This window comes from Parasteatoda tepidariorum, chromosome 3 (genome assembly GCF_982258835.1).
Source record: "Parasteatoda tepidariorum strain Cologne lab strain chromosome 3, Ptep-v5.0, whole genome shotgun sequence".
In the NCBI taxonomy this organism is placed as follows: Eukaryota; Metazoa; Arthropoda; class Arachnida; order Araneae; family Theridiidae; genus Parasteatoda; species Parasteatoda tepidariorum.
In genome coordinates, this window is record NC_141757.1 from 26,549,649 (window position 1) to 26,576,801 (window position 27,153).

Below are 27,153 nucleotides of genomic sequence, written 5' to 3' on the forward strand. Positions count from 1 at the left end.
GAAATTCATACAAATATGAAAATTAATCAATTTTTATTTGTATGAATAATTGAAAATATCAGTCCATAATTATTATATTTTTAAATGTTACACATGACTTCAATTTGTATTGATATATTTTTATTTTAAATCATTGAATAAAAATTTGATTCTTTAGTTTGTTTCAATTTTTAAAATCATGAACAATAATAATGAAAGCTTGTGCTTAAACGTCGTCAAGCCACACGAATATGCTCTTTAAAAGCAAAGATTACAAAAGCATGGTTAAAATAGTTTCGTTTACTCTAACGTTCTAACGAATTTCAAACAGCATTCTAACAGCAATTTTTCTAGTTACTTAAACCAACAAACAAACAGATAATTTTTGGCATAAATACTTGACGTGCAGTAAATTATTTAATAGATATTAAGAAATCCTAATGATAGCAACGTTTAAGGTAGTAAATAAAACACTGTTTATAAAAATATAAGCACTTATTCGATATTTGAAAAATTATTGACCCTTAGAAACTTGAAGTGAAAGTAGGAATAAAAAATTCTAATGCTATTGAGAACATAAAACTGGTACTTAATTTAAATTCAATCAAATTGTGATAATCATTTTTAATATTTCAACTGAATTTACCATCTCCAAAGGAAGTTGAGGTTTTATTACCATGTGCGAAGGTGTCTTTATCATTCCAGCTGTTCACATACAATGTAAAATGTGAGACAGAAAAAGAAATTCATTCAACTTCAACGAATTAATCACAATTTCCTTTCAAGCTAATAGCTATTTTAAGTGAAAATGAAATTCGATTCCCACAAAATACGGAACATCTTGTGAGAACTTACTGGTCCAAAGAATGTTTTCAATCGTAAACAAGAAGTTGGATGAAAACAATTGAAAAAGTTCGTTTCCACCTCCTTACTTCAGTTCAATTCACACTAAAAGCTCCATGCGTCATTTATCCAGAACGAGCAAAAAGCAAACGATTATACAAGAAGGAAAAAAAATGAATTTCTCGAACGAAAACAGAATAAAAAATGCATAAGAAGCAACAGAACGCGAGGTGCAAGGCAACTATTTCAAAAATCGATAGTTCGTGCAACCAAAAACATCTGTTTCGCATACATGAGTGGGGAATTTTACAAGATTCGTTAATTTTCGTTAAAGCCATTTGTGGAGTTTTTACATTTTTGTTTTTATCTCGCTTGTTTTTCGCTCCAAAAATTACAAATAAAAAATTGCGTTAATAGCCTCGTTTTGGAAGGTTTAAGATATAAATAAAAGTTTTTAACTGATTAAACTGCTCACACTCGTTGAACTTAAACTGATTTACCGGAATTTACTCAGTGGGCGAATATTAAACTTTAATGTTACTGCGTGGAAAAAGAACATTTATAAAATATTACTACAGGGAAAACTATAGTGCTCTCAGTTACTTTACATAACTACTGCAACATAAATAATGAAAATGTAACTGATAAAAATGCATAATTAATAATGGTACAATGTGTTTTTGTCAACCTGAACTTGATTTTTCACAAAAAAAACTCTTGCTTTAAATTACACATAGAAACAGCATCTTAACAGTGATTTTTCAATACACGATGCACGTTAATAATTATCACGTAACTGATAAAAATGGATGAATAAGAATAAAATTGTGTCCTTTTTTTAAAAAAATTATTCTACAAAACCACTCACGTTTCTTTATGTTGCGAATCAATTCATCTTCACCATTCATATTCTGTGCATATATATTCAAAAAAAAAAATTAACAAATATGTCACTTCAATACGTTTGCAAATGCATTGCGCATTCTTTTAACACATTAAAACGATTATAAATCATTCCATCATCATCATTCTTATTTTCTTCAAATGCATCCAACAAATAATAATTTTATTAAGCATGTTACTTAGTTTCAAGGCGTTTACTTTTGTTTAATTTCATTGAGAAGTAACAGTTTTGTGCTTAGTTTAACATTTAACACGCCTTAAATCGAATGATCTCTATCATGAACTTTACAACAGTTTTGTTTTTTTACGCATTAGGTTACGGAAATTTGAAAAACGCTTTAGAATTTCCCTTTTATTTCATTAAACGCTATTTGAACCATGAACTCAGAAAATGGTAAAGAAAAATAGCCCTCCTATAGAGGAAAATTAGCTTAGTTTTTATTTTTATGCTTCTAGTTGTTTATGTTGATTCCAGTATACTGTGTTCTGATTTTATTTTTCATGCTTCTAGTAGTAAGCTGTGTCATTGTTTTATTTTTGCAGCTTTTAGTAAGTTTTTATTTTTCTGCTTCTAGTTGCTTATGTTGATTCCAGAATACTGTGTTCTGGTTTTATTTTTTATGCTTCCAGTAAGCTGTGTTCTTGTTTTATTTTTGCAGCTTCTAGTAAAATATAAACAGGTTTCATATTTGCTTTTATACTATATTTTGTTTTATTATTGATCTACTCTATACTAAGTTTTTTAGAAGATGATATATGCCATAATTTGGTTTTATTTCTGCTGTGGCGACAATATGTTCTGTTTTGATTTTTGCTTCTTCGACTATATTTTGGTTTTATTTGTGCTTTATTTATCATTAGTGTTTTAAAACACGAATTTAGGGTAAAAAGTACCGGTACCCTGAGAGTCCAAACTTTTTGTCGTAATTTGATCCTTAATTTTTCACGGTGCATTTAAAATCAAACTGCGTTTAACACGTAATTGATCCACCCATTCCGTAATAATACAAACATATATAATGCAGCTCATTTGAGTCACGATTGTTCTGTGGTTAAAGCAATGAACAGTAATGGTAAAGAACTGGGTTTCCATCCCCGGTGGTGACTTGAAGCTTTAAGTCCAGCCAGCTTTAAATCGATAGGTACCACTTTGGCGACAGGTGCACAGTGCTGACCACATTGCCATCATCATACCTTCGAAATCATCAAGCCATTACATATGTTTGCTCTTTGCCATCCTTTACCATATGTTGTTTGCCATCATCATACCATCATCATCACGAAATCGTTGAGACATAACCTCCAATACCTCTCATTTCACTACGGGCTACAGCGGAAATGCATAACCTGTATAGTTTAGCTTTTTTTTACATCGTGCCACAGATATTTTTAATATATTGTTTAAGCGATAAGGCAGCAAAATCTTACTAGACTATGCATAAAAGAAATAGCTTCTTTGAACAGACTTATAAAATAGAATAAAGTGTAACAAATACAATGGAAAAATGGAGAGAAATTCAAGAAATGTTGCCACTAAATCCAAAATTCTAAAAGGGAATGTGTGCAAGTAAAAAGAAGAAGGATCCATTCATGTGATCTTCGGTGAAATGGTAGGGTAAATATCCGGTGGTCGCCCATTTCCGCTTCCTCTTGAGGACTGTTCAGAAAAAACTTCCTTCTTTCGAAATATTCGAAAAGGGGGTTATTCTAGAGTAAAAGATGCAAAAATAGGAAGAGTTCTCAATTTTGACTTTGCAATCCTTAAGTAATGTGAGATTTTTTACACTGAAGCTTCTTACGGAAAACATTTCCCTTCGTGGGTTTCAACTGAAAGTTTATTTGGCGTAGTGATACGGTTTTTGGACCATGGAAAATTTACACACCTCTTTCAAGAAATACAAAAAGGCAATTTTTGTATTTCTAGTGACGTGGTATTAAATTCTAAAGATTTTTTATGACTTTATTTATAATTATATACTAACTGTAAAGTAACTTTATAAATTATTCATAAACTTATTATAAGCAATTTTATGTTGGTTATTTTAATTTGAAATTTTAAAATAAATTCCGATTTGTTTATAATTTTTTTAAAACAAAATAAATTATACTAAATAATTTTATTATCAATTTGTTCAATAATACGGATTTAATAGCGTATACAAACTTAATAACGTCTGCAAATTAAATTAATAAAACAAATTTATATGATTATTATACTATTAAGTAATTTTTTTAAAACCATTAAGTAACCACATCAATTAAATTATCATTGCATAACTCAACTAATTTAAATAATTTATTATTGCAAACAAATTTGATTATATTGTAAATAATTTAATGAATAATGTTAATAATATTAATATTATTTAATAATATTAATATTATATAAGTATTATTAATAATATTAGTAATATATTTATGAATAAGTATATAAATTATTTTAATCATCCTAATTAGATTTAAAATTAATTATTTAATTATTAATATATTATATTAATTAATTTAAATAGATTATGGTGTTCGACGAATTTGAATAAAATTTTATTGCATGTCCAACTAATTTAAATGAGTTATTATTGCATTATTCAAATAAATTTTTATTGCATAGTTATGCATGTATGGACAAAAAATTTTTGAATTATTCAAATAAATTATTATTGCATAACTATGTTAGTATAAATAAAATATTTTTGAATTATTCAAAAAATTTAAATGAAGTATAATTGCATGCAATTATAAATAATGATTTATATTAATTATTAGTATATAACTAATTATAAAAGGTATTATTGTATTATTCAGATAATTTAAGTAAATTATTATTGAATTATTTAACAAATTTAAATACAATGTTTCCGGTCGTAAGATTGGGACTTCAAGGTTTTATGTGAGAAGACTTTAACTGTCAGTAGAATTTGGGAATTTAACATGGTTATAAATTATACGATAACCTTAAATCTCCCTAACTGTGCTCTAACGATTCGAAAACACCACGTTTATTCTTAGAAAATTAAGTTCACAAAATAATTCTAATATAACTATCAGGAAATAAATAGTATCATTAAGTAACTGGTATCATTAATTAACTATAAATAAGTAACTGGTATCAATAAGTATCTGGTGTCAATAAGTAACTACTATTAATAAGTAACTGATTGATATCAATAAGTAAGTGGTATCAATAAGTAACTGGTATCAATAAATAGCTGGTATCAATAAGTAACTGGTATCAATAAGTAACCGGTAATTTATACCAGTACTTTTTCGATAATCAAGTAACAATCAAGAAATAACTGGTACTTTCAAGTTGGTACCAAGTTGAACCATAGTTTTTCTTAAATAAAATCATAGTATTTGTTTTTAAAAAAAATTTAAAAAGATTGATTTGGACGGTAATATGATTTACACTAACAACTTAAGGGTTGCACTATATTATAATTCTACATAAAAAAATTTGACATTGCCCTGACGGTTACATCCTACGGTATTCATCGCAGTTTGACTTCAAAGAAAAAGTAAACACTTACTTACAAATGGAATTTGCATTTAGAGAAATATCCACACAATCACTACAAATACAATTGTTTGATTGATAAAAATGAACATACCTGAAAAAGAAAAGAAAATTTTAGAATAGTTTGTATAAAATTAAATAATAAAATAAATTATTATCAAGATTATTTTGAACGCAATAAAACTGTTATAAAGAATACTAAAAAAAATGACACAGCGGGAAAATCGGTTCAACGCGATTTAGCAAATTATATGCGTTCAATTATTTAAAATAAGATCGCCTCATTAAACAGTAATACGATGAAACTTCCTGAAGGGTACTTCCTTCGCGGGTCCATCAATGGAGGCTAGAAAAATGACAATCCGTCAATGGAGGCTAGAAAAATGACAATCCGTCAATGGAGGCCAGAAAAATGACAATCCCTCAATGGAGGCTAGAAAAATGACAATCCGTCAATGGAGGTCAGAAAAATGACAATCCGTCAATGGAGGTCAGAAAAATGACAATCCGTCAATGGAGGATAGCAAAATGACAATCCGTCAATGAACGCTAGAAAAATGACAATCCGTCAATGGAGGCTAGAAAAATGACAATGTGGCTGCAGCTGAGCGTTAACAGGAATTACGTATTTTAAATTACGTATAACTATTATTTAAACTAGTCAGTAAGAAAAATAGATAATTAATCACTTCAGTCCACACTTTCACATGTGAATGCACGCTCGTGACACATTGCTGTTATTTCAGAGGGAACGTATTTCCGGTTTACTTAATTTCTTAGATGAAATAAAAGAACATTAAACAATTAAAAAATTGCATGTATGTGATAATATTGCATTTCTTAAATTAAATATTGGCCGTCTAAAAAATAAAAAAATAAAGACTAAATGGACAAATTTAAAAAAAAAAATATTTTGGGATAACAAACTGGCTCATGTAAACATGAATAAATATTTCTTAATTATTCCCGTATATTTAATGTAAACCAATTTCTTTTTCAAAACTCTTTTGAACATTGGTGTAAATATAAGTTCTCCAGCAAATTTCGTCTCCTTAGTGTAATGAAGTAGATACTGCAATTCCAAAGTAATTTGTAGTCACTACATTTAAGAAAAAAAATGGTTGTAGTTTACTACATTTGTAACGAAGTAGTTGTAGTTGTAATAAACAAAACAAAAAATTAGTTTTTCCGGCAACTGCATACGGTTTTGTCATTTTATTCCTTTGCAATTACTTCACTTAAACATGTTCTGATAAATACTTTAAGAAAATGAACACACTTAGCCGAAAATACAAGCGTTTCAGCTAAATGTATGCTAAGATTGCATCCTTATCATTGATATTCTTTAAGTGAATTGCAATATGCATTTATCGCAATATGCTGGAAATACATTTAAAGCAAATAATAAGCAATAAAAGCTGATTTTAAAGTGTAATGATATGAAACCTTTGCTAAATATCATACTGCAATATCGAATAATAAAAAAAAAGTAATTAAATAAAGTGCCGAACACTTTAACTTTTTTTTTCAAAACAAATGGTGAAAAATCAAGAGAAAAAAAGTCTTGAAGTAGGCAGAGAAAGAGTGCCTCTCTCCCTGTTAATGCGTTGCGAGTTGACATGAAGGAACGGACGTATACTTCGAAATTTCGAAAACATCATTTTCGATCCATCGAAAACGTTCTAAATGTCCCCCAGGGGAGTCTTCTCTAACTGGCAACGACAGCAAAAGCACACCTCCAATCGTTGCAGCAGAAAACGATGGCTACCAATTCCGATTGTTTCCAATTTTCTTTTCAAGTTTTATTTTTGTTGTAGATATACTTTCTTAAGTCTCATTTCCTGAGACTTTTCTCGAGAAAAAGAATTTTTTTTTCTTCCTTTTTTCTCTCTGCCCTTTTTTTTTTCTTCTCAAGGTATCTTCGTCATTCATTTACCATTGTTCCCATTGTTTGGACTTAACATTGCGAACGCCAACTGGTATTTCTTAGATTTTCTTTACAGTTTCTAAAATATGTGTCGTATAAAGGGTTAGGACAAATCCAGAGGTGAACTTACTTGGCAGGAAAAGATTTCGATTTTTTTTTTTCAGTTCTTTGGTTCAAATAGAATGGAGAAGGAAAAAAAAACTGCATAAAGCTAGGAGTTTTATTTTTTTAAGAAAATAAAATCTGCTTGCCACTTATTGTATTTTTAAAACTCAGCGAAATAAATAAATGAGAAAACCTAAAAATAAAATTAAGAAATTTTTACAAACTCCAAAAATTAAAAGCTGTCATAAATACATAGGATATCTAAAATCAACGTGACAAAGGTAAAGTTTTATTAAAAAAAATCTAAAAATCACATAGAAACAAGGCCTATCTAGAGTCAATAGAGGAAGCTGCAAATCACAAATCTGTGAGCCTGAGAAAACGTGCCAACTCCGTGCAGCGTCACTATAATGGATGTGGTCACAATTATTTAACACTGTGATAGTATTTAACAGCGTCACTACAATGTGTGTGGTCATAAATATTTTAATATTGTGATCATATTTAACAGCGTCACTATAATGAGTGTGGTCACAAATATTTAGCAGTTTGATAATATTTAACAGCGTCACTACATTGCGTGTGGTCACAAATATTTAACATTGTGATAATAATTAACAGCGTCAGTATAATGGGTGTGATCACAAATATTTAATTGATAACATTTAACAGCGTCACTATAATGCGTGTGGTCACAACTATTTAACAGCGTCACACATTGCGCGTGGTCACAATTATTTAACAGCAGCACATATTGCGTGTGGTCACAAATATTTAACATGTGTAGAAAGACAACATAAATGAAATGATTTAGAAAGTTTTTCGTTAATTGTCCATGTATATATTAGGCATATGCAACCTCTTCTACCGGTTTGTGGCCCCCTGTTTCGATGTGATTTTTATTTATTTACTTTTTTGTATGCCTGCTTTAATCTTCTATTTTAGCCAATTTATTTTTCCATTGCCCGGTATGCCCTACATCAATGCTTTCTTAAGGTAAAGTGCCACTACCCAGTATGCATTTAACCGGTACTCCGAACATTGATGTTTCTTCAAATCAATCTTGAGCAGATACTAAAATACCGAAAAAATATAATAAAAAATAAATATCAAATCGGATATAACAAATATTTCGGACATTCACCAAAGCGACAATGTGATTGTTGACATTCACCGGTGAAAGTCGACATTCTCTTGATTTCGGACATTCAGGGTAACATACATAAGTTTTTATTGGCAAATATTGATTAAACATGTTTGATTAAGCTGAATTTTAACAATAATAATCTCTATCTCACTGCTTAGAGGTCACAGACAAATTTTGATTAATAAAGGTAGTCCTGCAGATATACTCCGTAAATTCTGCTACTGGGGCTATCAGTATACCCATAGCAATCCAATATAGCAATTAAGTATCAGTATACCCATAACAATCCAATATAGCAATTAAGTATCAGTATGCACATAGCAATCCAATACAGCAATTAAGTATCAGTATCCCATAGCAATCCAATATAGCAATTAAGTATCAGTATACCCATAGCAATCCAATATAGCAATTAAGTGTCAGTATACACATAGCAATCCAATATAACAATTAAGTATCAGTATAACCATAGCAATCCAATACAGCAATTAAGTATCAGTATACCCATAACAATCAAATATAGCAATTAAGTATCAGTATAACCATAGCAATCCAATATAGCAACTAAAATAAATACGCAAGAAAAAAATTATAACTTAAGTTTACTAAATACTATCCAACTTGGTTCAGCCTTATATTTATTTATTCATTTCATTAGCGACAATTTGAAACTAAAACTGCAAAAGCGAAATCGAATGTATCAGTTTTCGTTCCGGGACATTACAAATCCAATACAGCTATTATAACAGATACTTCACCAATAAATACACTTTACAAGCTTATGCTTTAAAATTGCATTATATGAATAAATAAATACAAAAGTTATTATCATTTAAACTGAGTACTCGCGGTTAAGAAAACATATGCGTGTTTATAAATATTTATGTTTATAACAATACGCAAAGTAATCTCAAAGAGTAGCGTGTTTTGAAATCATAATTTTGATTTTCATTTTCCTTTTATAAAACTTCAATATAATAATTAAACAAGTCGTTTATTTACTTGCTTTCTTTTATTAGTGCGAGTGAAAGACACTTTCGAAAGCTTTTGAAAAGTATTTCTAGGAAACGCAGTGAATAGATAAAAGACACAAAGTGCACCTTCTGTTCCTAGACAAAAGCCTTTTTCATATACACAATGCTGAATGGCAACGTCTGTTCAACAAAATATTGTATATAAAAGTAGAGAAGTGAAATTTTATATCCGTGTGTAAAATGCGACTTTGAAAATTTTACATACTTTTAAGTTTTCCAATTTTTTTTTTAAACGTGGAAAACAACTCATATCTAAACTTTGTATTGTAAACAAACAAATGGTTTATTTGAAACAGTTCTATTTCTATTCTTTTTTTAAAGAAACAATTACAATTAAATTTATGATAGTAGTAATAGCAGGCATGTATGCGGCGGAAGTGATAGGCAGTCAAGGGGTGCTTATTTCTGCCCCAACCGGAAGTTGCTTATTTCTGCCCGTCCATAAACCGGAAGTGACTTATTTCTGCCCTCCTATAAACCGGAAGTTGCTTATTTCTGCCCGCTTGCTTATTTCTGCCCGCCTGAAAATCGAAACTTCGTCTGCAACGTCATGGGGAGCTTATTTCTTTTTTTTCTTAAGCCTAACATATTTTTAGTTTCGGTTTCTGTTTTTAATTTAGTTTCGTTTTTTTAAATATTATTTAATTTATTAGTTTTTTGAGGGTGGCAACACTTATTATTTTTAATATTAGTTTTTAAGGATGGCAACACTTGTAAACTTTGTTATTTGGGGGAGATATTGTATATTATGAAGTTATGACGTCATCTTTTATTACATAACGCATATCATACACATGCTTTAACTCTAGTGGCGCCATCTATACTTAAATGTTAGAAAGAGAATATATTAATAACTCTTAATTTTAGTTATTTATTAATATAAATATAGTTGATATAAATGACTGTAATTATTTTAACCTAATCAATATTAATTAATACATTTTAAAATAAATTGATTCAATATTAAAAATTGTGTTTACATATGTCTACTGCGAATATTAAAAGTATTAGAATTAAAGCTATATTAATTTTTAAATCAATGAATATTATTTTATAAGATTAGATATTTATCACCATCGTTCGGATTTACGGCTATCAAATGTAGTCTTGTCATTTTTGAACCCAGAAGACAAGGGAACTCCTAGATCTCGAAACAATACATGTCTTCGAAGAGGACTTTGTGACTGCCCACGTTATATGAAGAGGAAAACCACGAAAAACCTCCTACGCATAGTCCGACGACAAGTAGGGGTCATGAAAACTGAACAGATGGCTTTGGTTGTACCTAATTTTTAGTTTTGAAAGACGCATTAATATAGATATTTAAAGAATATAAATTTTATTTTAATGAAAAAAAAAATTATCTAATTTAAAAAAACTAATATATAACAATATATCAGCGGTGTTCATTCAATCATATATTTAAATAAAAACTTGTTTCATCTTTAAAACTTATAATTTTATCAATTAAATTAATTTTATTGAAATATAAAATTACTTATTTTTTAATCACATGAAAAAATATTTGAAATAATTTTTATTAGAAAATGAATAACGACATATTTACATTATATTATCAATTATATATTAAATTTTCCTTAAAATTACAAATGAATTAAATGTAAGAAACATACAATGGGGGATTTTTGCCGCTATAAATTCATTTATATTCAAAAACATATTCATTTTATTATTATTTAATGTTATAATAATGCAAATAACTTACTTTATTTTTAAATTAAGAGTACACATAAAAAGTGTCTTTAACGGATACTGATTACGGAACTTGAACAGATCACTTTCTCACAAAATTTTACACCGATAATTTCTATCCAGGCCGTTTGGGGTTTACACACGTTTTATCAATTAGTCATAATATCAAGTATAACATGGTGCTTCATACTTATTATAGAACGTGAGAATACAAATATTTCTCATGAAAATTAAGAAGATAAATCTCACTATGAGACATTTGAGTTTTATCTGTGTGGAACATTTTATCAATAAGTGAGAATTTAAAGCATATCACTGATTATTGAGCGTGGGATTATTACTATTTCTCACAAAAATTTAACAAAATAGAACTCCGTATCCTTTGAGTTTTATCTTTATTTTATTAGTTAATCACAACTGCAAGGATATAGTTTATCGATATACACGAGGGTATGGGAAGGACATAGTTAGAGCTTATCTATATCAATAGTCTTGATAACAATCAGTATATATAGATCTGCTTCACGGATGACAATTATGTTGGAAATATTATTCCCTATGTTGTGGTTGTAATTTTTGTGCAGCAAGAATTTTATTTTGAATTATCGATTTGCGTATTAAGCGGACTACCTAAACTTTGGATTACTAGCCATGTCTAAGAGAACAAGAGATTCTGAAAAAAAAGTAAGTACTTTTCCTTTCATTATTTTATTAAACAATTTCTATTTAAATTAATTCTTTTTTTCATTTTACATTTTTAATTATATTTTCCTATATTCTTAAAAGTATATGGAGTATCTTAGGTTTTATTTGTGTTCTACCTTTAAGCTGTTTTTATTTTACTTAATGATAAATTTTTTCTATATTATTTAAATTAAGCGAAGCATCTTAAGTTTAATTATTTGTTATTTATATTTCATTAATTAATAATTTGCATACTGTTTATTATATTGTTTCTGTATGGCGATAAGTACGTTGTAGAACTTTGTTAACGCATGTTATTGAAATTATTTACCTTTGAGTTTTGATTTTATTTCATTTTAAAGTTCTTTAGTATATTTGAGTTAATAAGCTGCTTTTATTTATAAAATTCGCAAAGTTATTTTTATACAACAGTTGTATGTTTGAATTATTTTACTGCCTTTTTTTTTTTGTTAATTTTATCGTGAAATATTTTTTATTTTTCTAGAATGATGATGAGGGAAGTGAATTTAATTTTAATGAACCAGGTTTTGAGTTCAATGAAACAGATGATGAGGTAATAATAGGTTATTTTATTTTATTTTTGTAGAAAAAATATTAATATCAATTTAACATAGTTATTTTTTAATCAACAACTTTTATTATAGCTTTTGGGAGAACTCACGCAAGAATTTTTCGAAGATGACAAACATTTAATCGGAGATATCACACAAGGTTTTGCGGAGGCGACTCAGGTCTTTCAAAATTTGCCTATTTATTATCAAGTGGGTTCGGGATTTGAGGTAATAACATTTTATTCAGCTATTTAAAAAAAAAAAAAACTCTCAGTGGAAAATTTGTTTTTATTCATTTATTTATTTTTATGTATGTTTTATTTCTATATCAGAATCAGCCAGGACCTTCTAGTGGAGGATCAGTGTTTGTGGAAGGTGTACCGGCTCCATCAAATGAAGTGAGTTTTAAATAATTTGTTTATTTATTTATTTTGCATTTTTAATTATTTAATTTATTTAATATGTATTTAATTTATTTATTTAATATGTATTTAATTTATTTATTTAATATGTATTAAATTTATTTATTTTTTATATATTTATTTATTATGTTTTTAATTTATATGTATTTATGCTTATTTAATGTTTTACTTTATAGTTAAATTCTGCTATTATATTGGAATGTTATAGTATTTTTATCTCCAACATAATTTTAACATTTTTCTTTTTTAGAGTTCATTTTATATACATTATGTTTATCATTGATATATTTTTTTCTTTTTTAGGTGAAGAATGCGATAGTATTAACCCCTCTTCACCAGAGAACGTATCAGACTTATAGAGCCAACGAAGCTTCTTACCGGGCGAGAATTGATATCGATCGGATTCCAGACTATTTGAGGGAAAGGCCCTTGATTGCTGCTGTGGAGGCTGTTCGAGAATTATTCGGAACGTTGATGCAGCGCACATTTGAGGGCTTAGCCCCTATGGATCTCGTGAGATTCTGTATTCAGGCAGAAGGTTTGGACAAGCCAATTTCGTCCCATTTGCAGCGTGTGGATGATTTCACCCTGGAGAAGCTCTTGGCCATTGTACTCAAAGTGTTGCAATCTAAAACAAAAATCAAGCTGGTGGATGGATTTGTCGTGGACATTATCACGGTGAAACGTGATGTTGGTGCCGGAGTGGATAGGAAAGTCATAAACGTCCAAGTCGACAGGCTGCGAAAAAAATCGATTATTACCATCGATAATGATGAGCTGGGACTGTGTTGTGCAAAAGCTATAGTACGGGCTATAGCGCATGTGGATAAGGATAAAGCAGCCATCAATGCTTTTAGAGATAAACGACGTCCTGCACTTTTTAACAAGGCTGTTAAACTCCATGAAGATGCCGGTGTACCCCTGGGACCTTGCACCTACAGCGAGATAGCCGTTTTTGAGGATTATCTGGATACGCAAATTGTGGTGTTTTCCACAGAAAATTCAAACAGGGTATGTTGTTTTTTCCTATATTTTGTTCTATAAATTACTTTTTTTTAATTATTATAATTATTATATTTTTTGTTATAAACAATATTTAAAATTTTTTTTTCAAAATATTCACTTATTAGTTTTTTTTAAAAATATTAAATTTTAAAACCTTTTTAAAAGTTATATTAAGTTTAGTCATGAGTTTTAATAAATAAAAATTTATTTATTATCCTTGTTGAAAGTGTTATTACGAATTTGCTTTTTTACCTCATTTTCCTTTTAAATTTTAGGTGTCATACAAAAGTGATGTGTGTAGACCACGCCGGATTAACCTGTGGCTCCACGGTGGACATTTTGAAGTGATCACATCGCTAAAGGGTTTCTATGGCTCCAATTGTTATTGCGAAGGATGTGAGAAGCCGTACGACCACGAAGAAAATCATTTTTGCGAAAATGTTTGCCCCATCTGTCGCCGTAAAGACTGTCTTCCAAATGGACCCTCTAGACGATGTAGCGATTGTGACAGACTGTGCCTATCAGAAGTCTGTTATCAACAGCACAAGAGCAAGGAGGGAAACCAAGTATTGTCTCTATGTGATAAAGTAAGTTTATGTCTATTAATAATGTTTTCTGACACAATATAGTTTGGTTATTGTTGATTAATATATAATTTATTCTTTCAGATCTATCAATGTCCATCATGTAGTCAGGTGATTCAGAGAAAGAACTGCCCTCGTGATGAACATCGCTGTGGCACATCAAAGTGTCGTTCATGTGATCGGTATGTGGAAGGTGATCATTTGTGCTACCTTCGCAAAGTAGATGCAAAGCCCCCCTCTGAAAAGATCATCTACTTTGATTTTGAAACCGACCAGAGTTCTGGGGAACACGTTGTCAACTATGCCATCGCCCAATACTTCAATGGAGAGGAGAAAGTGTTTCAAGGCTATGGTGCTTTAGCAGAATTTTGTTCTTGGTTGTTTTCCACTCAGCATAAAAAATTTACAGCCATTGCACACAACATGAAGGGGTAAGTTAAATCCTTTGTTATTTTCTAATTTTGTTATTTTCTAAATTTATTCTTATTTATTTTAAAGTTTTATTTCTTTATCTTAAATTTTTATTTCGAAACTTATTCTTATCTATTTGTTAAAATTTATTTTAAATGTTTATCTTAAATTTTTTATTTATTTTCATTTTTAAATTTTTATTTATTTCTTAATCTTAATTTTTTATTTATTTTCATTTTTAAATTTTTATTTATTTTCTTTATCTTAAATTTTTTATTTATTTTCATTTTTAAATTTTTATTTATTTCTTAATCTTAATTTTTTATTTGTTTTCATTTTTAAATTTTTATTTATTTTCTTTATCTTAATTTTTTTATTTGTTTTATTTTAGTTATGTTAGCATTTATCATTTTTAGTTATATTCAAATTTATAAGTTGTTCTGAATTTTAAAACTCTAATGATTATGTCTGCTTTATTCGTTATAGATTTGATGGACAGTTTATCATGGCATGGCTTCTAGAACAAGGCATCACCCCTGAAGTGATACCCAACGGCTCTAAAGTCATGAGCATTTTGCATCCAAGTTTAAAACTGGCCATTATAGATTCTTTCAACTTTCTTCCGATGGCCCTCTCTAAGCTACCCTCTTGCTTCGGATTAGCCGAGCTGAAGAAAGGCTATTTCCCGCACCTGTTCAACACAGCAGCCAATCAAGCCTATGTTGGACGCCTGCCAGAACCATCTTTTTATTGTCCTGATACTATGTCAAGCAAGGCTCGGGATGAGTTTTTAAAGTGGCATGAAGTACATAAGGACGTAGAGTTCAACTTTCAAAAAGAGATGAAAGAGTATTGCAGGTAACCATTTCTAAAAAAAAAATAATAAATGTTTTTTTTCTCAATGTTATGAATTTGAACTAAATTTGCTTTTTTTTATTGAACAGTTCTGATGTCGATATATTGAGAAGGTGCTGCAATATGTTTAGATCAGAAATGATTAAAATATCTGGCGTGGATCCATTTTGGTAAATATTTGATTTTTTTAAATTATCATTTTACTATTTATTTTGTATGAAATTAAACCTATGTCTTTTTTTACAGCTATATTACTATAGCTTCATCCTGTATGGCAGTCTACAGGAGCAAACTCATTCAACCAGACACCATTGCCATGGTCCCAGTGCATGGTTATATCAACAGAACCATCTACAGCCCTGACTCCATACGATGGTTGGATTATGTAGCAGAGGATCAAGGCATTATGATTGAGCATGCTTTGTCAAACAAGGGGGAAGTCAAGATTGGAGGAATGTCAGTGGATGGTCTTTGCCGGGAAACCAATACCATCTACCAATATCATGTAATTATTATTTTATTGTTTTTAGAAATAATGTTTAAAAATGTTTTCTAACTTTAACATGTTTTTGTTTATATTTTCACAGGGTTGCTTCTTCCATGGCTGTTTGACCTGTTATGATGCGGATACTCAACATCCGTTCAAAAAGATGTCAATGGGAAAATTAAGGGCAGCCACCCAAGAAACCACCGAAAAATTCAGGGGCTTAGGCTACCAAGTCATAGAGATGTGGGAGCATCATTTTCAACAATTGAAGAAAGAAACGCCCGAACTACAGAATTTTCTGAAAAGCCATAAAATGGTGGACAGACTCAACCCTAGAGAGTCCTTTTTCGGCGGTCGGACAAATGCCGTTCGACTATTTTATGAGGGCGAAGCCAAGTATGTCGATTTCACCTCGTTATATCCATGGGTAAGCATGCATTTTTAGAATTTTCACTTTTTTTTATGAAAAGTTATTACGTCTGTCTTAATTATTTTTAATTTTTCAGGTCAACAAATACTGTTTATATCCAGTGGGCCATCCCAAAGTAATAACGACTGACTTCGATACCATCGATAACTACTTTGGCATAGTAAAGTGCACAGTGTCGCCCCCTAGAGGTCTCTTCCTACCTGTTTTACCATACAGATCCAACGGAAAATTGATGTTCCCCCTATGCCGGACGTGTGCGGATACTCTATCACAAGTCGCTTGCACTCACACCGAAGAAGAGAGAGCCATCACGGGCACATGGGTAACTGAAGAAGTCAAGTTGGCCGTGAAAAAGGGATATCGAATAGTCGAGGTAATTATCGTTTTAATGACTGTTTTGGTGATTGAAATAAATGTATGTTTTTTGTTAATTATTTTTTTTATTATTATTATAGATGCATGAAGTATATCACTTTAAGGAAAAATCGGACAAGCTTTTCAGGCCATATATAGATCTTTTTCTTAAGATAAAACAAGAGAGCAGTGGTTGGCCACGAGAATGTGTGACCGAAGAGGAAAAACAGCGGTATCTCCGAGAATATAAAGAAAGAGAGGGTATTGATCTCGACCCAACCCAAATCCAAAAAAATCCCGGACAAAGACAGGTGTCGAAAGCATATTTGAATAATTTTTGGGGGAGGTGAGTAATTTTTTCCCCGATATTGTTTCCATTCAGTGCTGTAGTAATTTTAGATTGAAATATTTTATAATCTTTATTTTCAGATGGGGTATGAACCTGAATAAGACCCGTCTCACTTATGTCAAAACTCTGCCAGATTTTAATAAAATGTTAGCGGACCCTACAAAAAAGGTAACACAATTTAAAATAAATTATTTTAATGAAAAATTATCCTATTTTATTTAAAATTATTTTATATATTTATATATATATATATATATATTTCAGGTGAAAGACATTTATTTCATTCACAATACGGCCGCCATACAGTGGGAGTCCCGCAGCGAGTTTATCGAACAGGATGCTTCGACCAACATCTTCATCGCATCCTTTACAACTGCCTGGGCTCGTTTAAAACTTTACGAGGAAATGGAAAAGTTGGGAACCGCCGTGTTGTATCATGACACCGATTCTATAATCTACGCCAGAAATGGAAGTAATGATCCGGCAATTGGAAATTTTTTAGGAGAGTTCACCGATGAATTGGATGGTGACGTCATAACTACATTTGTTTCTGGTAACTATCTCTTTTTTCAAAAAATCTCTTAAACATTTTTAAATTCTGTTTTATTAAAACGTCATTTTTATTGTCTAAAAATTCTTTTGAAAACTTTATTTATTTTTTATTTTTATTTTTTATTTTAGGAGGAGCCAAGAACTATGCCTATTCCACAAGATCCGGAAAGACATGTTGCAAAGTGAGGGGCTTCTCGCTGAATGCCAGAAACTCGGAAATTCTAAATTTCGAGTCTGTCAAACACCTGGTACGTACTCTGGACAACACTACAACAATCCCTCTTCATAATCCTGCTAAAATCACTCGACTGCCGAAGAAGAGGAAAATCGTGAACGTTCCGGAGACAAAAGTATATCGTATGGTATACGATAAGAGAGTAATCAACCGTGACGATTTCACAACCTTACCGTACGGATATTGATTTAAGAGAGTGGAGGCGACCCACTGGATAAAAAGCAGTGGAGGCTATACCCACTTAAAAAAAGCAGTGGAGGCTATACCCACTTAAAAAAAGCAGTGGAGGCTATACCCACTTAGAAAAAAGCAGTGGAGGCTATACCCACTTAGAAAAAAGCAGTGGAGGCTATACCCACTTAAAAAAAGCAGTGGCGACGTCCACTTTAATAACCGCGGAGTGCCACTGGAGAAGGGTCCTCGTCCCGCACTCTGGATAGTTACTTGTAACTAACAGATGTCTCCTACTTCCATTACAGAAAGAAAAAAAACTATTGAAATAATTATAAAAATTTTATTTGGATTAAATTTTTTAAAAAGTAATATTAAGAATGAGTGTACAAATGTTTGTGAGTGAGTGAATGTTGTCATGAAAGTGAAAGAAAAACTACATTTTTTTAAAAAATTATTTATTGAAAAAACGCATTTTAAAAATATTTTACAAAATGTTTTAATATTTCAGCCATTTATTTTTTCTAGCGAAGAATAATGGTGAATCAACTACAGAAGGTGAGTCAGTTAACATTTTTTTATTAATAACAAATTTTTCAGGTATTTTCATTTCTCTTAAAGCTTCGAAAAACTCTTTCTGTCCTTTGGGGTGTTTCTTTTCATTTCTCAATACATTGTTTATTAAATGAGTGATGTTGGTTCCGGGTAAAAGTTTTCGTCTATACAAAATTTCTCCTTTTTCAGTCCACGTTAACAGTTCTTTATTCTCTTGTAAGAATTGTAAAAGCTCTTTAGCTCGGTCCTTTTGACTCTTCGGGACGACATTCATTAATTGCGTTTCTATCAAGCTGTCACTTTCTGTCATTTTTTCTTCTTTAATTTCTTTAGGATTTTCTTCCACTTCATTTTCCTCCACTGCTTGAGTTGGTTCGTTTTTATTTTCCAAAAAAGTAGGAAATTTGATATACTTTTGAAGAATTTGTAAATATAACTCTGCTTTTTCATTGTCGGAAATATTTTTATTTTTTAAAATATCGTGCATTTGCCTGTCCAAATCGGATAAATATTCCACAGTATTAGTTTGTAATCTATTTTCTGGAACTAAGATAAATTTTTTACCGTGTTCCATTGATCAAAGATGTTAAAGCTGTTATGGCCGCTGGAATCAGAAATCCTAAAAATCCGTCACCTCGTTGAACAAGAACTTCTCTCTTACGGAATAAAGGAACTCTTTTGTCTACAATTTTTCTTAAGCTTCTTTTAAAAGGTGAAAGTTTCTTCTTTTGATTTTTATTTAGAGGAATGTTACCTTTTAACAAATTAAGTACACATTCACAAATATGTTTAATAGATTTAGCTGGACAGTGTTTTAAAAATTTTCGCTTCGATTTTGATTTAGCCACAGCTTTTAAGACCTCGAGACAACAGTGTTTACTGTCCGACATTCTAATCGCATTTGATGATTTTATTCTTAGCGAGATTTAATTTATACTAATTTCCAAATAATTGAGATTTAATGAAGGCAAAGTGATTTCTGTTAAAGTGTCTAAAATTACAGTTAACACGAAAGGTTAATGGAAAAATGACTATCGTGACTGGTACACGATCATTTTATCTTTCGGTAATATACCTGTGCGCAGGCGCATATTATCTTCAGTATCTGGTTTCAAATCGACTAACAGGTAACCAAAGGGTTTCGAAGTCGCGTCTTGATACACTTCTTGGAAAAATTTAACTTTTGTTGGATAGAGTTGTCTGCCTAAATGCGTGATTTGACTTTGATCACGTGGGTTTTTGAAAAGAATAAGATAATGAGCATTTAGAGATATTTCTCGCATCTCTTTACCTTTATGGAATATATTCTGTACAATAAAAATGACGGACACATTACGATGATGACTATGTTTAGTAAACAGATGCGTCAATTTGGAATTACTTCCTAATTCAGACATGAGATCATCGAGAATAATTAATGCATTTGAAATAGTATTTAAATCAGAAGGAACGCCCTCATGAAATGTCACATTCGGTATTGTTTCAAACATGGTTTGATACGCTCCATAACACCAAATAACCGATTTCGGAAAAGGTTCAATAATTTTAGATTCAATTATTTTCTTGCAGAGCTGGCTTTTTCCACATCCTGTTGGACCAGCCAAAATGCATGTGAACGAATGCCTAAGTTTAGGGAACTCCATAATTTATAGAAAAGAATTAATAAACGAGAATATTTATTAAAAATAAATAACGCAAATAACGGTATGTAAATAAAAACACAAAATAAAATATCACAAAATTTTAAAAAAATAATAATTTTATTGTTTGAAGGCAAAACGTACACCAAATTTCTTTTTCACAAACTGATACATTACAAAATCATTTTTTCGATTTACATTGAGATTTTTAATAATGGATAACATAGATATGTCACGACAACGATTATAAATGAAAAAAATACAATAGGCTCCACATACGTTAGATGTGAGTGATTGAAAAGATACAGAATTCCAACATGCATTAGAAATATTAAATAATTTATAAACATCAAGTCCATAGAAATCTGGAGAATGGCCATAGGAATCGAAAAATTCCAGTGTTTTTCTTTCCGTCATGTACAGAGCTAACCAATGCGATCCTGGTAAAGTTGATTCATCAGTGTTGACGATAATAGCTTCATTTTCTTGCAATAAGGGTGTAGTGTCTCTCGAATAAACACCTCTAAATCTAAATGCTGTTGTTGGATCTTTTGATAAAATTTCATAAATCTTTTTTCCATCCATTGTTTAATTTCCAAAATCGTATATAATGTCACGTGCTTTGTTAATTTCTATGACGTTTTCAAATTCTGCGAACACAATAACGCACACTGTTTTTTCTAACGGTTGCTCAAATTTCATTTCAACTCTTAAATTACTGTGCTTTATTAAATTAAAATGATCGCCATCACATAAATCAGGTGATAAGTCAAAAGCATATAGAGTGTAACCATCACAAAATTCTTCTCTGGAAATAAAGTTACCTTTATCACTTCTCATATGCTCAGTGCTCATGAACAAATTTTGATAAGCTCTTATATATTGTTTTTGTGAAAAGTTGAGTTCCAATGGATTATGGGGGACTGGTTGACCATCTACGTAGACGGCGATAAAATTTAAATTGAAATGTTTAAAATCAAAAGGATTTTTTTCAAATGTTCCATGAAATGCATCATTTTCGACACATCCTATGATAAGTCGTTTAGGAATTTGTCCCACAAATACATTGTCTTGCACAAATGACATGTTTCCTTTAGGAATGGAATACACTTTACAGAGCACTCGATTGACAGGATATTTTGCAGTATCTTTTTCTAATGCTTTTGCGTGTCCTAGAATGACTCCGGGACTTACACGTACTTTTCTAACTAACAGCGAAATTCTATCCAATACAACTTTATATCCCGACTTTCCTATTAGACAAAACTCGGGTTTACTACGATTTAATTTAATTTTTATATCAACCATGTTTAATAATAACCTGTTTTGATGAAACAAATCACTATGAATACAACCAATCATATCCACAGTTGCACTTAACTTGAAATAATCTGATCTTTTTTTAAGACCATCGTTTGAATCTTTATAATAAAGTTCGGCCGTCAATTGGGAGGTTTTACTGTCATAACCATGGTTTAAAAGTGTTTCAATGTAAGATCGATAAGGATAAGTATTGCTGGAATTAGATATAATGCGGTCGTTTAAAGAAACATCCACTTGAGAAAACAAAGAATGCAGAAATAAATTTACTGGACCAATTTTATCATCAGCTGTTAAATTGGTATTATCGTTTTTTAAAATTTTTGCTTGTACGTGAAGCTGAGTTTGGCTTAGATCAATAAATTCATCACCAGAACCTGATATATGAAATTCAACGGGTCCGCCATCAAACACATTCGATAACGGGTGAAATTCAACCCACTGTCCACTTTGTATAACTGTTTGCGTGCCGGGCATTTGAAACAATTCCAGTTCAGACTTCACACATTCCGGGGAACCTTTTAAAAGAAACGTCATGATGAGTCGAAAATATCACGTCCTCTCACTTTCTGTTTCTTTGATGAAATGATCTTTTTCTTAGTCTTGCGTTTTCTTTTATAGCGTCCACTGCCAATCATTGACTGTATTTTCCCAAGAGCTTTATTGGCCAGATTTTTACCCGACTCTTTTGCTCTATTTTTGGCTGATGTTTTCAAATCTTGGCCTGCTAGCACATCGGACATAACACGTGATCCTGTGACTAATGCTTCTTTTCCAACAGTTTTTGACCCGCGAACAATGTATGGTAGGGCTGCTCTAAATAGACGTCTAAATATGCCGCCCAGACCATAACCTTTTTGATACGACACACCACGATAATAAGGTAAACCGTTTCCCGCTTGGGAAGCATAATGGTCCTCCAACTTCTTGGAACAGCAAACATAAGGTACTTTCATCTTGACTGCTTATCTTGAAATGAAGCCTTTTTAAAAAAACACTCAATATTTATAGTATTTGTCGCATTCGGAAATGCAGCACAACCATCACTTTACCTCTTTCAAACGGAACAAAATCTCCTGAATTCAGTCTGAGTTCGATTTGAATTGTTTGAAATGAATGTCTCGTTAAGGGTAAGTATTGAGGTCTATCATAATACTGACTGATAGTTTCACCATCATGTCCTTTTATTCGGACGATCCGCAGTAAAGGAGCTTGTGTATCTCCGACAATTTGTGGGGAAATAAGATCTGTGTACACATAGAAAACTGAAAAATTAGACCATGCGTCAGCCACAAATTCGCTTTTCTGGTTACCCGTAATGATTGCATCACGTTGAAATCCTAACAATTCGCCTAACTTCTCTAAATGAAGGCTGCAACCTTGAACGGCGTTAATTTTTACTCGTTTCGTAGCTTTATTGTAATTTATTGTAAACCGACTTGGATTTTTAGGTAAAGCAAGTTGTATAGCTGATACAATATCAAACATTGATTCATAACAGCCCACATCAATTGCTTGCTTAACAGTCGATATGATATTACCATTATTTATCTTGTAATGAAAATAATTGTTATTTTCATTTACGTTCAGCCAAGAATGCGGATAGATGATTTCAGATAGGCCTACTTCCCATTCACCTCTTAAATCCACTGGTATAGGTAATTGAGTTTTGAAATGAGAGATTTTATTATCAGGAAAGAATCGCGTTGAGCTGTCAGAAGGTAACGTCACGTAGAAAGACATTTTTAAAAATGAACCTTTAACGAAAACGTTTCGCTATTTATACTTTATGAACATCCGTCACCCAATCATTAAATTTATCGGAATAACCTAGAAATTTAACAAAATATTGCATCTTTCCATTTATTTTTTTCTTCTTAATTATTTTTTCAACTGGATAAAATCCAGAATCGACTACTTTTTGTAATTCTTCTGCATAAAAGGTACCTTCGATTGATTCATTCATTAAATCTTTCAATTTATAAACTATAGGATTTCGTGGAATTATTTTATCTATAACAAATAATTCTCGTGTCCAATTATTTTCATATCCTTTTTCAAAATGACGTTTGGACTTACTAATACGAACAGTGTCACCTATTTGAAAGACAGGCTTATCATTATTCACCTTATCACTATATAAATTATTCCATACTTCTTTTTGATTATCGATATTCACTGAGGCTGGTTCCATTTTTATACTTCTGTGTTTGGTATGATTATAACTATCGATTAATTTAGAAATGACGTCAATATATTTTTTCGTATTATATTCTGTAAAGTATTTCCACATCTTCATTTTAATGGTACGGTTAAACCTCTCAACAATACTTGACTTAGTTTCATTATTCGTTGTAAAGAAATGAACTCCTAAATTTTTAAGATACTGCTGTATAAGTTTATTAGTGAATTCTTTTCCTTTATCTGATTGCAGTTTCTCAGGTTTTCTTTCTCTAAAAATAGTTTTCAAAGCTGGCAATACATTTTTGGCTGATTTGTCTTTAATAGGAATAGCCCAAGCATACTTTGAGAAACAATCTATACAAGTTAACAAATATTTGAAGCCATTATTAAATTTCGCTAAAGATTGCATGTCAACTAAATCAATTTGAAATTGTTCATCTATACCTCCAACAATCACTCGATTCCGTTTAAATATCTTTTTTACTGGTTTATGCAAAGTATAAGAATCTTTGGTCTCTAACCATTTCTTAACGTCACTTTTCCTCACTTTACCTTTCACAGAATTATAAATAGCATTTACACCTCCAAAACTTCCTGGTTGTTCAGGTTTCGTATAAACTGATGAAAGTAAATGATCCATAATCTATTTTAAAAAAAAATTTTAGAAATTATTTTGTTTTCTCTAATAACAGTTTTATTTCTAACAGTTAAAATTAACACTCATAAACATTCTTAAAAATAATGGTATACAATAATTTTAATAAAATTAAATAGTAAGTATTGAATTTTTTTTTCCTTTTTAAATTTAAGCAAGAATTTTATTTTAAGAACCTGAAAAAAGTACTATACTGAAAAAAGAAAAGTCATGCCTGCTGAAATAGAAAAAGAGAGAGAAAAAAAATATGTAGTTAACATAATTACATTTATTTAGAAAACAAATTAAAAATAATAATAAATATAACAAATTAAAATTCATACGAACAGAAATCTTTTCTAGCAGCATCTATACATACATCCAACCGTATATTTTTTAAATAAGTCTCACTTAAAAAGTCAATGAGCGGTTCACGTTCTGGATAAAGTTCGTTTTCACATAGTTCTTTTTCAAAGTCTTTCACAACTCCCACAACATTGAGGTACATGCAGGACTCATTAAAGTCCTTCACGGGTACTAAATCACCCACCTCAACGTCTTCATCTTCCACTCTCAGAGGAGGGCTAATACCCTTTTTTTCACCGATGAGTCTATATAACACTATGGTGAGACAGTGGTTCATACTTCTCTCCGCTTCTTCATAGCGGCTGCTGTTTGGCTTCTCCACTGGTAGCAAGCGTTTTGATATCATTTTAAAAGTTTTTAAAAAGTCTCTAGACTTGAACTTCAGGGTGATGTAGCTGGAAATGATATCCTCCTGTACACGTCTGATAGCCATCCACTGGGCAAAGGTGATATCGAGGGGGAATTTGTACACACGACCACTTCGACACGTATGTTCATGAGTCAAGGAGTATTTGCCGTCATCAGTCATCAGAATGTAGAAATCCTTTTTGTTGTCTGGATTGAGAGCCTCTAAAGCAAGATTGATTTCCACAATGTCAAATATGTTAGTAGGAGGCCCATGCTTGAAACAAATATTAAACTGCTCCGGTTGCAACGTCAGACCAACTGTCGAGGGATAATAGTTGTCTCCATATCGATTGAACTTTCTAATGTGAATCGAAGTTTTCTCCTTAAAAGTACTTGCTAGTATAAAGTGGTTGTCTCCAATAGGAAAATAATGTTCTGGATAAGCACCCTCTTGGAAAAGACCTTTCCTCTTTGGTACATCCTAAAAATGTAAAAAAGAAATGTTTTGAGTCACCGAGAAAAAACAAACAAGCAAAACCTAATTACTGTTTAGACATTAACTACATTATTTCGAACTACTATTTCTAAGTGAATTGTATATTAATATATAATGCAAAGTTTAAGAGTAAAATATAATTTCTAAGCAAATTGTATATTAATATTTAATGTAAAGTTTAAAAGTAAAATATAAGGATAAGTTTCGAATAGGAGTGTTAAAGACATTTTAGTAAAAGAAGTTAAAAATTATGTTTAGCCTGGAAAATCTATTAACATTAAATAAAAATATTATTACACATGAAGATAAAATAAGGGTAAAAATATAGAAGTACTTACTTGAATTTCATCGTGTTTTCTTTTTAATGAAGAGTTGGCTTCCATAACTATCTAAATACTGTAAAACTCCACTTAAGAAATAAATATTAACAATTTTCACGAAGTAACAACATACGCCAGAGCAAAGGAACTGATTATATACGATAGGGAAATTATAATCAACATAGTATAAATCGTTGCCAACAAAGGAAATATAACTCTAACAGCCAATCAGAAAAATATGAAACTGTCACATGCTTAACTACTTACCACCGCAAGTGAAAGGAACTGAATTCAACACACACGTCATAGACCAAGATTTAGCATGTTTTATCTTATCAGAATGACTCGCTCTGTAATCAGTAGTTGTGTTATCACACGGAACACACTAAATATTAACACGTGCATGGACAGTAGTGTTGCCACCCAGAGAAAGATATCATAGCATTTAGTAGGGCAGAAATAATTATTTAATAACTGTCAAAGGTTAAGTGAATATATATCGATGAAACTATATGATTATATCGATATCAAATCCTTTTCATTAATACACGTGTTCAGAATACAAAAGTTTAACTTATTAACACATATCTAACCAAGCATTCGTGGGTCAGTGGTTATGATATCCAACTACTGACCCACGAAGGCTTTTTGATGGCGTGAGTTCGATCCTCAGCCTTAATTATATTTAATAAATAATAATAAAACAGAATTAAATATTAAAATAGATTTAAAGTTATTTTATTTCTAACATTCCCACATAGATGGCGCCACTAGAGTTAAAGCATGTGTATGATATGCGTTATGTAATAAAAGATGACGTCATAACTTCATAATATACAATATCTCCCCCAAATAACAAAGTTTACAAGTGTTGCCATCCTTAAAAACTAATATTAAAAATAATAAGTGTTGCCACCCTCAAAAAACTAATAAATTAAATAATATTTAAAAAAACGAAACTAAATTAAAAACAGAAACCGAAACTAAAAATATGTTAGGCTTAAGAAAAAAAAG

The 27,153-nt window shown here is 30.8% G+C and overlaps 6 protein-coding genes across 11 annotated transcripts in view; 4 read left to right on the forward strand and 2 right to left on the reverse strand.

The window, feature by feature from the left end:
- Nucleotides 1-27,153, reverse strand: part of LOC107449387 (semaphorin-1A) — a 609,005-nt gene that overhangs the window by 481,719 nt on the left and 100,133 nt on the right. The window lies entirely within an intron of this gene.
- On the forward strand, nt 11,673-15,730 carry LOC139426837 (uncharacterized). The gene is made up of 8 exons (XM_087158979.1): nt 11,673-11,849; nt 12,355-12,423; nt 12,515-12,649; nt 12,754-12,819; nt 13,147-13,854; nt 14,124-14,435; nt 14,517-14,863; nt 15,330-15,730. The coding sequence occupies exons 1-8, from the start codon at nt 11,817-11,819 to the stop codon at nt 15,703-15,705; spliced, it is 2,046 nt and encodes a 681-aa protein (XP_087015105.1). The 5' UTR covers nt 11,673-11,816; the 3' UTR covers nt 15,706-15,730.
- Nucleotides 15,837-16,630, forward strand: LOC147813475 (uncharacterized). The gene is made up of 3 exons (XM_087160046.1): nt 15,837-15,868; nt 15,945-16,203; nt 16,286-16,630. Exons 1-3 carry the CDS (start codon nt 15,837-15,839, stop codon nt 16,628-16,630), a joined length of 636 nt encoding a protein of 211 aa, XP_087016172.1.
- Nucleotides 16,848-17,329, forward strand: LOC147813476 (uncharacterized). The gene is made up of 2 exons (XM_087158980.1): nt 16,848-16,988; nt 17,071-17,329. The coding sequence occupies exons 1-2, from the start codon at nt 16,848-16,850 to the stop codon at nt 17,317-17,319; spliced, it is 390 nt and encodes a 129-aa protein (XP_087015106.1). The 3' UTR covers nt 17,320-17,329.
- Nucleotides 17,406-18,581, forward strand: LOC147813477 (uncharacterized). The gene is made up of 3 exons (XM_087158981.1): nt 17,406-17,486; nt 17,583-17,871; nt 18,000-18,581. The coding sequence occupies exons 1-3, from the start codon at nt 17,406-17,408 to the stop codon at nt 18,290-18,292; spliced, it is 663 nt and encodes a 220-aa protein (XP_087015107.1). The 3' UTR covers nt 18,293-18,581.
- LOC147813478 (uncharacterized) lies at nt 24,881-26,444 on the reverse strand. The gene is made up of 2 exons (XM_087158473.1): nt 26,158-26,444; nt 24,881-25,804 (listed from the first exon to the last, which is right to left on the reverse strand). Exons 1-2 carry the CDS (start codon nt 26,200-26,202, stop codon nt 24,941-24,943), a joined length of 909 nt encoding a protein of 302 aa, XP_087014599.1. The 5' UTR covers nt 26,203-26,444; the 3' UTR covers nt 24,881-24,940.

What these genes read in the sequence shown, in the direction of transcription:
- LOC147813478 (XM_087158473.1), bottom strand. Translation starts at nt 26,202, where the DNA reads ATGGAAGCCAACTCTTCATTAAAAAGAAAACACGATGAAATTCAA. An exon ending in GAAAACACGATGAAATTCAA is followed by an intron (nt 25,805 to 26,157) that starts GTAAGTACTTCT and finishes TTACATTTTTAG; the next exon opens with GATGTACCAAAGAGGAAAGG.
- LOC147813476 (XM_087158980.1), top strand. Translation starts at nt 16,848, where the DNA reads ATGTTCCCCCTATGCCGGACGTGTGCGGATACTCTATCACAAGTCGCT. An exon ending in AGGGATATCGAATAGTCGAG is followed by an intron (nt 16,989 to 17,070) that starts GTAATTATCGTT and finishes TTATTATTATAG; the next exon opens with ATGCATGAAGTATATCACTT.
- LOC147813477 (XM_087158981.1), top strand. Translation starts at nt 17,406, where the DNA reads ATGAACCTGAATAAGACCCGTCTCACTTATGTCAAAACTCTGCCAGAT. An exon ending in TAGCGGACCCTACAAAAAAG is followed by an intron (nt 17,487 to 17,582) that starts GTAACACAATTT and finishes TATATATTTCAG; the next exon opens with GTGAAAGACATTTATTTCAT. An exon ending in CATAACTACATTTGTTTCTG is followed by an intron (nt 17,872 to 17,999) that starts GTAACTATCTCT and finishes TTTTTATTTTAG; the next exon opens with GAGGAGCCAAGAACTATGCC.
- LOC139426837 (XM_087158979.1), top strand. Translation starts at nt 11,817, where the DNA reads ATGTCTAAGAGAACAAGAGATTCTGAAAAAAAA. An exon ending in CCACAGAAAATTCAAACAGG is followed by an intron (nt 13,855 to 14,123) that starts GTATGTTGTTTT and finishes TTTAAATTTTAG; the next exon opens with GTGTCATACAAAAGTGATGT. An exon ending in ATTGCACACAACATGAAGGG is followed by an intron (nt 14,864 to 15,329) that starts GTAAGTTAAATC and finishes TATTCGTTATAG; the next exon opens with ATTTGATGGACAGTTTATCA.
- LOC147813475 (XM_087160046.1), top strand. Translation starts at nt 15,837, where the DNA reads ATGATTAAAATATCTGGCGTGGATCCATTTTG. An exon ending in TCTGGCGTGGATCCATTTTG is followed by an intron (nt 15,869 to 15,944) that starts GTAAATATTTGA and finishes CTTTTTTTACAG; the next exon opens with CTATATTACTATAGCTTCAT. An exon ending in ATACCATCTACCAATATCAT is followed by an intron (nt 16,204 to 16,285) that starts GTAATTATTATT and finishes ATATTTTCACAG; the next exon opens with GGTTGCTTCTTCCATGGCTG.